This window comes from Haemorhous mexicanus, chromosome 1, assembly GCF_027477595.1.
Source record: "Haemorhous mexicanus isolate bHaeMex1 chromosome 1, bHaeMex1.pri, whole genome shotgun sequence".
Classification (NCBI taxonomy): domain Eukaryota; kingdom Metazoa; phylum Chordata; class Aves; order Passeriformes; family Fringillidae; genus Haemorhous; species Haemorhous mexicanus.
The window spans coordinates 134769882-134782480 of record NC_082341.1 but is presented as its reverse complement, the minus strand read 5'-3'; the positions used below and the strand labels follow the sequence as shown (position 1 = coordinate 134782480).

General features: G+C 37.7%; 1 protein-coding gene across 3 annotated transcripts in view; it reads right to left on the bottom strand.

Moving 5' to 3' along the window:
- Window positions 1–5164: 5164 nt before the first annotated feature.
- DPY19L4 (dpy-19 like 4) overlaps window positions 5165–12599 on the bottom strand; it is a 31243-nt gene continuing 23808 nt past the window's right edge. For all 3 annotated transcript variants that reach the window (XM_059863896.1, XM_059863886.1, XM_059863903.1), the window contains exons 17-19: window positions 11371–11503; window positions 10799–10957; window positions 5165–8463 (exon numbers count right to left, since the gene is read on the bottom strand). In XM_059863896.1, the coding sequence (XP_059719879.1) occupies window positions 8299–8463; window positions 10799–10957; window positions 11371–11503 (457 nt within the window). In that variant the 3' untranslated portion in view covers window positions 5165–8298. The remainder of the gene's footprint in view (window positions 8464–10798; window positions 10958–11370; window positions 11504–12599) is intronic.

The following is a 12599-nucleotide window of genomic DNA, read 5'->3' as shown; positions in this document are numbered from 1 at the left end:
TCCACATCCAGCTGCTCAAACTGTGTTAGTGTTGTTCCATCAGAAATGCTCCCTCTTCCTGCTTCAAACAGCCTTGCTAGTTTTACCAGAAGGTTGTCAGGAAGGCAGGGGTGTTTGTTGCCAGCTGTGTTATAACTTCAGAGGTGACACATCTAGGCTGGAAGTAAAGCTCTGCTCAGGAAAGCCAGAATCCATTTCACTCGTCTTTAGTCAAATATTACGGGCAACAGTCAAAGGTGACAACCAACTGCTAAACCTGCACCTGTGCCACCCGGGGAATTACCAGCCTTGAGGAGAGGTAATCGTCGGGAGATCACATCCCATTATTACAAGCTGTCAACCTTTATTTTTTACCCCCTGAAGGTGAAGGGATGATAGCTTCTAAAATGTGGCACAATGCAAGATTTCAAACTGGGAAGGCAAAAAGTAAAACCAAACAGTTTTACAGAATGGTTTACCAGTAACAACATGAAAGTAACCATGCAGAGATCCATACCTGGTTAATGTGCTGTAGCAAGCCTTGAGTATGCTATCATTGCTCTTTGTGCCCTAATTCCTTCTTTCACAAAGGCACTAGAAGGCTCATTAATTTCAAACACTTAGTGAGCTAGCCAGACCATTCAAACAAGTGCATGGTTTGGGACAAGCTTAGCATCAGTTTAGGACAAGCTTAGCTCTGTATGGAGACACAGCACAGCATTCCCTCTTCTGAAGTGTATTTCATCTTTACACAACTTTCAACAAGCAAATTAAATCCTCTCAAAATCAAGTTCCCATTTTTAGCCTACATTACAGGACACACTACTTTTTCTATTCTCTTCTATTCAAGCACTTAGAAACATGCAGTTTCCCCTACAGCCTGTGAAGGTATAAACTACATTTTATTCACAGTATTCCCTCCCACCCTGTGAACACCTATGAACTTAATGTATTTCTAATACATTAACACACATTTTGATGATAGAAATTCAGGCTTTTCCTGTATGTCACTCTCATTGCCAGAATTCAGGGCACACCACACAGAGCAGAACCAGAGCCAAACTCACCTTGTGGATACTCACTAGCACAACTGTGTTATTTTTGACACCCAATTACACAAAACCCGTGTGACAACAAAACAAATGTACAGATATTTGTGACCACAGATCCTACTCTACCACTTAAAGAGATGCAAAGTACCATCTTTTCTAAAGAAACTTGTCTCTTTCTGCAAAACTGAAGCAGAACCCACAGAGACTGATCCAGTGTTAATCCAAGAGGACTTCTCAATAGAGATAGTGGAGATGGCTCTTGGTTTCAATAGGAAACAACATAGACAAGAAATAAATACAAATAAATAAGCTCCTTAGATATTGTCTAAAACAACACAGATATCTTCAGGACAACGTCAGCTTGTATTGCCAAACAATCATAGTGAAATTTAGTTTTAGGGTACTTCTAAAGCAAAGATGATCTAGTGAACTGCAATCACTAAATCTAAGTACTGCCATTCTGAGGCCAAAACATCAGCAAGCCCAACAGCCTTTCTCTGTGCCTCCCTCACAGCTGGGACAAGCCCCTGGAATATAGCCAGCAGTTCGGACTACAGCTCAGATTGTCATAAAATGGGCCAACTTGGGAGGAGAGAAAAAGGAAAAAAAAGGAAAGGAAAAAAGAAAGGAGCAGCATTTATCCATGTGTTAGCAATGCTGAAATAGATGAAAATTACTGTGTTTCAGAACTGTATGTGTTTCAGAAAGAGGTTTTCATGATGAAATTAAAAACAGGCTTAAAATTGCATAAATGTTTTAGTCACTTCTGCTGCAGTGATTTTGTCTTACTGCCCAGAACTGAAGTCAGATCAGCCACGGAAACCAGAGGTGCACCCAGCAGTTACTCCAGGGAGACCACAGCTCTGTGCTCAGTCTCATGGAGAGTGTAACATGAGGCAGTGAAGAATGGAGCTGCATTCTTACCCGTCCTTTTTCAACTTGCTTCAGAGGGGAGGATAGCTTTAGGCATCACTTTACATTCACCCTCACCTTACAGAATACTCTGGTATTTATTGCAGTTTAAAAATAAAGTCGGTCTTCACATGTTTTGGGTCTTTCCATTACCAGTCAGTGCAGCACCAGCAGGAGTCACTGCTTGTCAGCAGGCAGTACAGTGTAACTGAAACAGAAGAAATTCCAAGGCATTGTAAAGCTGTTAAGGTTCTGAAAGTAAATGTACTGATGGTGTGTTACAACCTACTGAATAGTTCTGTAATACTCAGGATTGCTTAATGCTGGTATATTCTATATATGCAGTTTAATCCATAACAAGATGCATCTCATCACCATTTAAAAACGTCCATGATATTTATTACCTAAGCAACCTGAAAGCATAGAGGGGTTGAAGTATGATAGGCTGGGTCACTGCAAAAATGGGAAAACCTGGGAAACTAGGTCCAACAGATTCCAGAACCACTATTAAGGTTCTTCTCCTAACATCTCTGAATCATTGATTATAAACAGAATATGTATTTTGTACAGAGATACAGACTCACATAAAACACCTATTTATAGACATATACCAATACAAATTGTATTAAATGTAACAGAATGTTCTGTTTCACAGCTAGTAACCACGGTCTCAGTGTTGCATAAAGGCACAGAAGAGTACACAGACACCAATATGAATTTCCTGCTGCCAGGAGGCTCCATTCCCCTTTGAGCTAAGCAACCACAAAGCCTGGTTGTTGGAATGGTTAAACTTGGATACTTCAGCATCAGCTCATTTCCTGACTAGCCTAAAAAAAAAGCAGGCTGATAAATGCTCAAACTCAGAATCATTATAAATTAAAGATGTAAATACATAATTTTTTTCAGGTGTTAAATGATCTGGTTTTGGAGAAGTGCTCTGTAGGGTATTTGTACTGTCTTTAGATTTAACTAAAAAAAAAAAAAAAAATCAAGATTTTGTATCATTACATGCTAAATTATTACAAACTAATCTTCATTCAAAGATTCCTACTAATAATATTGCATAAAACAATAGAGGGCTCCAAAATATGTAATCATGATCTGTAAAAATTCAAGGCAGATAATACATTAGTAGATTAAAAAAATTAAATCAGTAAGCATGTGACATTGCATAGCATTTTATTTCCAGGTGACGTGCTTGCTGTAGGAAGAACTTTGGGGAGAAAGTCACAGAGTTCAATAATTCCATATGAAGCAGCTCACATTTTGCTGTTCATCCTCACACAAGTATGTCTCAACAGGCAGCCACAGTCAGCACGACATATGGATCCAGTCCGAGCAGGCTGCTTGTCCTCAAGAGCTGCAAGACTGTTTATGCTGCCTGTCAAGACAGACTTTTGAGCCAAGCTGCACAGCCTTCCCTTGACTTCTCAAAGGATAAAATGGTTTGTGTCCCAAACAATCCATACTTTCTGGACTTGGCTTTTATTAATTTTTTTCTCTACAGAAAAAAAAATTGTTACAAGAGAAAAATATTTACTATGTATACATTATTTTGATAAAAAAACTGTCCAAGACAACAAACAGGATAAAAGGAATTGTATTCCTTACACTTGTTATTAAATAGCTGCACATAGATAAGTCCATATGCCACATATGTTACTGCTGAACATCACTGTTAACAAGTAAAGCACCACCAATAATCCCTCTGCATTACCGAAGTAAACAAGTTTGAATCTTTGAAAGGCATTAAACCTTCTGTCTCATCAAATAAATAGGTAACTTTAAACATCACTTGAAAGGCAGAAATACATACATTTAACTGTGCTGAAAACCATTGCCAGATTAATTACATTTAAACACATTGTTGAGGTACAAAACAATTCAGAAGACCTCTAGGCATCATTAGCTCTGCATTTGGCATAGAGTGCAGCAACATAATGGTGTTTGTTTATTAGCTGTACTGATGAAGTACAAAAGATTAAGATAACACACGAGGCATGTCTTAGAATTCTCACTTCTTTCCCCTCTAAAGTTAGGTTTTAAAAAGAGTATTAAAGCATGATTCTGCAGATTTATGCTGAGGTATTACTTCACATAAATATTGCTTGTGTTGGAATAAAGTTCTGCTTCTCTTTCATCTCCAATACAGTACTCCAGAGTCCACCTGCCCATCAATATTTACCAGACTTACAGATTAATCCCCATTAGGGATAAGAGAAGTTCCTCATTCCATCTCCAAAACACAATAGTAAAACAGACACCTATAAATGCAAACACATCATGTGAGCACATGCCCAGGCATTCACAAGCACAGCCTACACCTTCTCCTGTTGGAGTTTTGGTTAAAGGACAGGTTATATGAAGTTTTAAAAAGTATTTCAAGGATACCTTACATTCCCTTCAACCTCATCTTGCAGCTCCTTTTCATGTGAATTGCATGGAAAAGCTGATGGAACGTCACAAGGTCTGGACACTTGAAGATGACTTAGTGAAAATAGGGTCGTAAGAACAAGATTTGGTCCCTAGCCTCTACCTTTCAGTATATGGTAATGCCATCAGAGCAAACAGTTGGAAGAATTTTCAATGCCTGTGAAATCTTTTGGCCCTCTTTCTTCCACATTTTGTGCATCTTCTCCTTATTCCCCACCCCCATGGAAAATGTATTTAAGATTGTGTTGTATTAAATTGTATTTCCATTTACTTTGGAAGAAATTAAATCAATGCTTTTTTAAATAATATGAACAGAAGTTTATGTTTAGAAATACCTTTCCTTAGTCTCAAGCATCTCCTGTCAAATCTGAGTTCAAGTATGTGGTAATTCAGGAAGTGAAAGAGCATTTTTTTAAGATTAAGACAAAACTGTGTATGTTAGTTTAGCTGTGGGTTGGTCAAACTATGATTCAAAAGTCTAAAGATAACAGGTGGGTACCTGAAAATACGATACTAATTCATTTTTTCAAGGCAATTTTTTTGCATTTACTAAGATCAAGTATATCAGAAAGTGGAAATGTGAAGGAGGAAATAAGCCAGCAGAATAGTCACACAGATTGCAATTCAAATTCTCATTCTTCCCAGTGAACAGCTCTTAGATGGCTGGAACACATCCCAGCTGCACCACTTGGGCATCCTCGGAGGCTGGCATATTAAGACACAACAGAAACTCTAGAAATCAGAGGGACAGGAATTTAAAAAAAAATCTTCACAAAAAGAAACATGAATTGAGGTTTTTGTTTGTTTAATAAAAGCTTGCAAGGCACATGTTTCAACTGAATTGCAACATCTACAGCAAAGCAGATCAAAATTTGTAAAACTTTCCCACAACGCTTTCAGGGAGTTAAACCTGTGATCTGGTTGAAAACCAAGCCAGGGTTGTCTGCACAAGTCTGGTGTAATTATGCCCTTTGTTGTCCCACTGAGGGATATCAATGGAACTTATTATTTTTCACAGAAGCTGGAGATTAGACATATTTTTGCTAGTCCATGGCTGGATAAGAAATTAATTCACTTTCTTTGTAAGATATGATTCTTTCAGTCACTAGTTTTAATTAAGCCTTTTTACAGGAACATCTACAATGTTCGCCCAAATAAAAGGCTCCTTCTGTTACTTAAGGCTGCTGTGCCAATGGTGCTGCAATATAATTTTCTCTAATATAAAAAGCAAGGTAAAAATCTTAAATGATTCTCCTAAAGCAGAATCAATTGAAGTATCAAGAATACATCTTAAAAACTATGACAAAATTAATAACAGTAACTATGTCACAGTTCAAATAAAGTTCAACTTGTTCATTTAAACATGTATAAAGGCCAACATGCTACAAGACAGTTTTGTTTAGATGTGTGGGTGGCCTCATTTGTGGCTTTTTTAATATGTGAGCTCTACATGTATGTGTTCAAGCTATGTTCTAGATGGCAACACAGACAACATTGCAGTGAAACACAACAGGCAGCCAAGGACAGTTGAATGTTACATCTCAGCATGGCAGTCTAAGGCATGAAGCCAGAAGTTCTGCAACTTCATCTACCCAAGTACAGTTGTAACCCTGAAGTTTGCACCTGGAATGCCTTATTGCTGATATGAAGTGATATTCATGAATTACTAACTTCAAGAGATTAAATGACCAACACACAGACATGTAATTCCTTGACAATGATTCAAACAAACCTAAACTGGAAAAGGAACTGTAAACTTACTTCCAGATATTACATCTATATCCACACATACAGAGGGGGTTCCTGCAGGCCTGCCATAGCTCAAGTTAATACACAAGCTGCTGTTGGTATAAGGTAATTGAGCAGTCTGAAACAGCCCAGTGCAGTAAAACATGCACTTGTGCACAAGCAAATACACGCAGCCTGCACTCCAGCAGACACACAGGTACACACTATCCCCAACATGATGCCTGTATGCCCAGAAAGGATATTTACTTATAACTTGTAACTCAGGTATATGGATAAGTGTTTCTCTCAGTGACAACATCCCATATATTTGATAGATTTATCTGAATGTTGGTTTCAAATAAAATGCACAATTTAACATTTTGTCAAGACTCATAGGCCTAAAAATATAACTGAAAGTAAAAAACAGATTACAGACATGTTGGCTTTTACAACAATAAAGCTTTTTTCTTTTAAATCACTCCAAAAGTGATAACAAGTTTTAAAAAATCTCAGCACTACGTGTCAGTGTAAAATAAGCAAGTGTATCTGCATAGAGCAGAGAAGAATCATGCACATACAACAACATGCTGCAGTTCCTAATAATTTCAGAGTTAAAATCTCCGATTTGCAGTAAGGATTGTTTTGCAGCTTCTACTTGCAGAATGGTTTGCAGATTTTTCAGCTGAGGTTTCATCCTATTTTGCCAGCTCCTTCATTAAAGACATCTGGGCTCCAAAGAATCATTCCCACATGCCTGACAGACTGGTCTCTGGGCCAGGTGTTACATTAATTTGTAACTGCAGGTAACTCCCAAGAGGTGAGCAACCTCTTCCAAAACTTAGTCCTGGCTTTTTGTCCAGTTACACCTACATTAAGCAAAGCTACGGTTACCTTTTATTGGAGTTTCTATTCTCAACACTAGTTTTAGGCCCAGAGTTGTAATTAAAACATCATTCATTTTCTTGAAAGTCTATCAGCCAGCAACAAACAGGATGAACAGATCATTTGTTAAGAAAAGGAGTTGTAGAGGCAAAGAGGGGCAAATTTTAGAGGGAAGCAAAACTGCAGAGTACTTTGCCAAATTTTCAAAGATCTGTGTATTTGCATAATTGATATAAAAATAGCTATGAACACCTGTACCATTATTTATTAATGGTGGCGATTATAGTGTTTTAGATGACAGTTATGGCACTATCTTAATATAGCTATTGCATAATAAGTTGAATGAAATGAGTATCACCCATCTGTCCACACACACACACACACACACACACACACACACACACACGTACCAGCACACACACAGGGGGTGAAACTGAAGTGCAGAAGTCTCAGAAGCAAACCTGGTTGTCCTGCTACACTTGCCTGAAAACAAGTGTGGCATACTGTGGTATACTGGCCCGTTCTGGTGGCTGCTAGGAAAGACACACATATGCATACACACATAAACACTTAAATGGAGAAATGCTGAAGACAAGTTCTTTCCAAACTGAAGGTCTGAGCTTGTCAGCTCCTATTGCTAGGTCTAATTCCTAGCATTTCCACCAACATGTCTCTGTAGACAACAGAGACAACAATGTAGAGATCAGTGCCTTAATCTATGAAAGTGTTGTTTCAGTAAAATCTTTCTTATATGATTTATAAAAACTATATAGCTACACATAAGATGTATAAATGTGTGTTTGAGAAACACAGAAATGTTTACCATGGAAGACAGGAAGAACTAAAACAAAGCAAAAAGAACCCCCAAACTAAAAATCCAAACACTTACTTGAAAAGACTTGGGATAGTGATTGCTTTCTTGCTAAAAATTAAAAGCTATATGACTTAAACAAGCTCTTTAAATAATTTTTCTGTATTTACTGAAGTCTACGCATATCAACTCTCTAACACTAAAGTTAGAAATCTCATTTACATGAAGATTAAGATGATTTCTAATGGGAAGAAAAATGTAAAAACATGGAAGACTGTAGCACATTGTAGAGACTGTAAAACTGATGAATGTTCCCGTTTCCTTCAAGGATGGTATATGTGTCAGCTGATCTGTAGATCAAAGAATTTCAGTGTGGTAAAGTTGTCAGTACACTGCATGTGTGCACATCTATCTGCAAAAATAGACCTCCTTGTCCAAAAGGAACTTTTCCAACTGAAATTCATTCACAATCAATCCTCAGAAAGAAGCTTGCATGCTTTTTCAGGACTGGAAGGATATCACAGTGTTGATTCTATATACAAAGTAGGATCTATTCCAGTATACTCGAGTGAAATAATTCACATATGGAGAATAGTTCATTTTGATTTCATGACAAAATCGTCCATATTTTGAGTAGGCATAGTTGTCACCTTCCTCACAAACCACCTGTCAGAAAGAAAAAGACCTAATTACAGTACTGAAGATAAGTGGTTACAGAATGTAATTCTGTACATTTAATTAACTTTTGTATTCTGTAAATTTCATTTATGATAGACAATTAATTTCCACATTGTACAGTTCCAATAAACTGAAAACATATTCCCCAGTAATTTGTTTAACCACCTAAAAAAGCCTTTGTGAATTAATTCCTTTGTCAAGGTAGCATACATTAAAACCAGTGTACTTCATTCATATTATAAAGAACAACAGCAGTCAAAATCATGCACATGCCCCATGTTCCCAGTAGTTCAAACCTGACCTGCACAGGACATACCAGTATGAAGGAAACTAAAATCTCCATTACCTTTCCCAGGCCAAGTCAGTTTGATGTACCTAATAAAGACCAAAGACACACACACACATCTCCCTACAAATTCCAACCAAGTGACTTGGAAGCAAACTGCATTCTAGCATCTGCTGTCTGATATTCCTGAAGAAACCCCTTCATTATTCCTTCTGATGCCACAAATTTACACAATTTAAAAAAAAAGGTGGTAGGACAAACTCATGAAGAAAAATCGACCAGCGGCTTCCAAACACAAAGAAAATTGCCCTGAGCTACAGTCCTTCAGCAACAGACTGCTGGAAAACATTTGCCTTTCCCTATCAGTAAACCTATGCTCTCAGCCAGTGTCAGAAACAAGATATTGGACTAGGACTACAGCATGTATCACAAGCTATAAAGCAGTACTTATTGTCTTAAACACAGCAATTCAAAACACATCCACAGACCAGTCAACACATTGTCTGCCCACTGTCTCGCCTACTTTGGGAGTAAGTAAATGCTGCACTGCAGTCTCCAAATATGTATTCACTAGCTTCCACTACTTTGGAGTATCTTGATAACCTTCCAATATGACTTAAACAAATTTTGTTAGCAAGCAAACTGAGAGACTTGTTTAAAGCTTCCTGAGACAATACACTTTATTAACTTTACAGAACAAATGATGTCAGTTTTCTGAAAAATACCCAAACATACACAAACCAACCACTTCCCCCAAAACAACAATAACAAAAACCATGACAAAAAACACAAGAAGGATTATCAAGCTTATGTGTGAGAGAGAAGCATTCAGGAAGCGTGGAGATGAAGATGCAGGGGTATGAGGGCATGAAATCCTGAAATTGTGGTTAATTGCTCCAGTGGAGATACTAAGTGTGAAGAGGAAACAGAAACTTACTCATGCAAACACAGATCTGAGGAGATACTGAGAGGTAATGTGCAGATTAACAATCATGGAGGTTATTCAGACACACACACACTTAGTTATGGTACAGTATATTGGATATATCCTGGAATAATCACAGCATAGATGATTTTAGCAGCAAGACTAGGAAAGAAATAATAGATTTCGGCAATGGTAAGGAAGTTAATAGAAAAAATGGGGACAATATCCTTCATGGATAAGGTAGGAAACCCAGAAGTGAAATTGACACCAGCTGTAGATTCCTGGGGAAATATAGAGTAATCCCCTAATAACACACCACTCCTATATTGCTTAGAGGTAACTGACAACTCCCTCTTTCTTGTTGATCTGAGACTAAGCAATGAAAATCTAAGTGAGTTTAAGGTCACCCCCTGCCTTTATAAAACCAAAACTTTTGCTGGATTTCCAGGAAGCCAATGAACAAGTGGCAGTGAGATCACCTTATAAACCCCATCTTACTCCCTATTTAAGCAGCAAAAGCAGCACTACCAACATCCAAAGAGACAGAACACGTCAATGACTGAAGCAGCATTCATGGTGCAGTTTATTCAGCCAATCTTTCTACCAGATGTGGTTTAAACTACCTGTTGGTGTGCTAATCAATCTGCAAGGCTGAACTGAATAGACTTGCACCCTCATCAGAACCAGTCTGTATTCAACTAAATGGCACTAAACTCATCCCAGCCAGAGTTTTGGAAGAACTGAGTTTATCCATTTTAGAATTTCACCTTCAAAACTACTAAAGAATGCCTTCTTGTGGCAGGACTTCACTGCTTTTGTAACAACCTATTCAGGTGTCAGTTTGAACATTTATATATAGTTAAATGGTATTTAATGATTGTCAGAAAAGCAGCAGAGCTAGATACTCATGTGTTAGGAGGGGTTAGGGCAGTTAATAGTATCAGGCAACATTTCAAGTTACAGACAATCCAAAACTTAACTGATCACCTTTAAAACTTGAGTTTTGTCTACATGTCAATTACAATAAGAAAAATAAGACCAGCATTATAAGATTTATTTTCAATTTAATTATTTATACATTCAAACATTCATTTCTTCTCACCAATACTTACATGACCATTAGCAATATCCAACAGATCTTTAACTCTACATCCTCTTACAGGTCCCACTTCATTGCAAATTGAATCTTCGATAACCAGAAAGTTGGCTTTGTAAGATGTGAGTATCTTATAAATATCCTCTGCTGACCTCTTTGAATAGATCTGATAAATCTATAAAATAAGAAAACATGTTCATGCAATGCAAAAATCAGTGATACCTTAAACACTGGGACACACACACCCCCCAGCAATGACCTATCTGCAATGACAAACTATATGTACACATCAAGCTATAAAAAGTTTGGGTTTGAAATCTCCAAAACAGTGAGGCAACGGCCAGCTGAATGGGAAGTATTTGTCTTTGAAGATGGCAAGTTTTCATCTTACATACTTCAAGCGGCCTGAAAAGTCTTCAGAAATAATATTTTGATATTTTTTTCTGTGCAGAGTGAAGCACTGATAATATACTTGATAATCCCTTCCATGTCCACTGGACCATTGTGTCCTCCTCCCTGCTAATGCATTCTATTTTTTAGCATTATATTTGGGTGAAGAAGAAGACATTTCTGGAATAGGATACTCACATTCTCATTTCTTTTCAGAAGATCATCATCATTATACAAAGGCAGGCTCGACACCATCCATCCCGTACAGAGCTTAATCACACCCATGAGCTGTGGGCTGCCTGCAAACACTGCAGCCACAGGAGCCTGGCGTCTGCAAATGCAACACCAACACACACCCTGAGTACTGGATGCACTCACCAAAACAACTTTATAAACTGTGTGTGGGATCTGCTAGGGTGCTGCAGAATGAACTGGAGTAGGTGAAGGTATCACTGGGGCTCTCATTACAATTGGTGATGGTGTTGCTGGGGCAGTACTTTCCCTGCCAGGGATAGCACAGACCTGCAGCAATATGAGTTTGAAAGGAGGGATTTTCTGCTGGGGCAAGGGCTGATGGTTGTTCTCCCCTCCTTGCAATCCACCGAGCACCATTCAGAGCGGTCCTGGAATGGATCCAAGTTCTGCTTTTCTGAATGGCTGCCAACTCGTGATAAAACAAGCATGGGAGAGAGGGTAGGTAGAAGGAGAAACAACATGATGTTCTCTTGTAAGGGAATGATTTGTGATTGTTGTAACTTGATCTCTATTATGTATTTCATATGTAAGCTCTGATCATGTATTTCATCATCTATTAGAAAATAATGTCAGCATAAAGAATAATGTCTACAAGTAATCATGTTTCTGGGCTTGGTATAACTTTTTGACTATTTGTATTTCTGTATTAATGAAAGAAAACAGTCATTGTCACACTTTATTATAGACTTTGGCAACTTCTGTAAAGAAAATTCAAATTAAATTCGTATTACCAGAGAGAAAACTTTGAGAAACTATACTGTAATAATAGCATTGAATTAAAATTTCAATGTGGATAGCTAAGTATATCCATAAGAAAAAAAAAATCTTTATTTTCTTTAAAAATAAGAACAGCTGCTACAGATAAGGGCAGTCAAATTGCTCGTAGCTGAGTGAATCTCAATGAAATTCACCATGATTAATTACGTACTTGAAGTATATGCAGACTAACATAAAAGCCATTAGGTACTTGGCATTATTCCACTTGCTGCCTTGAAGAGCTACAGCAGTGACAAACAACATACACTACTACAACAAGAAGAAGAAATTGGCTGGAACACTAACTACCAGCCTTGCCTTTTGTGAAGACGAACAGGTTGACATTAAAGACTACATAAATACAGAAAGCAATATTCTAAAAAAATACAGTTAAAGCTAAGTTATCCGAACACAAG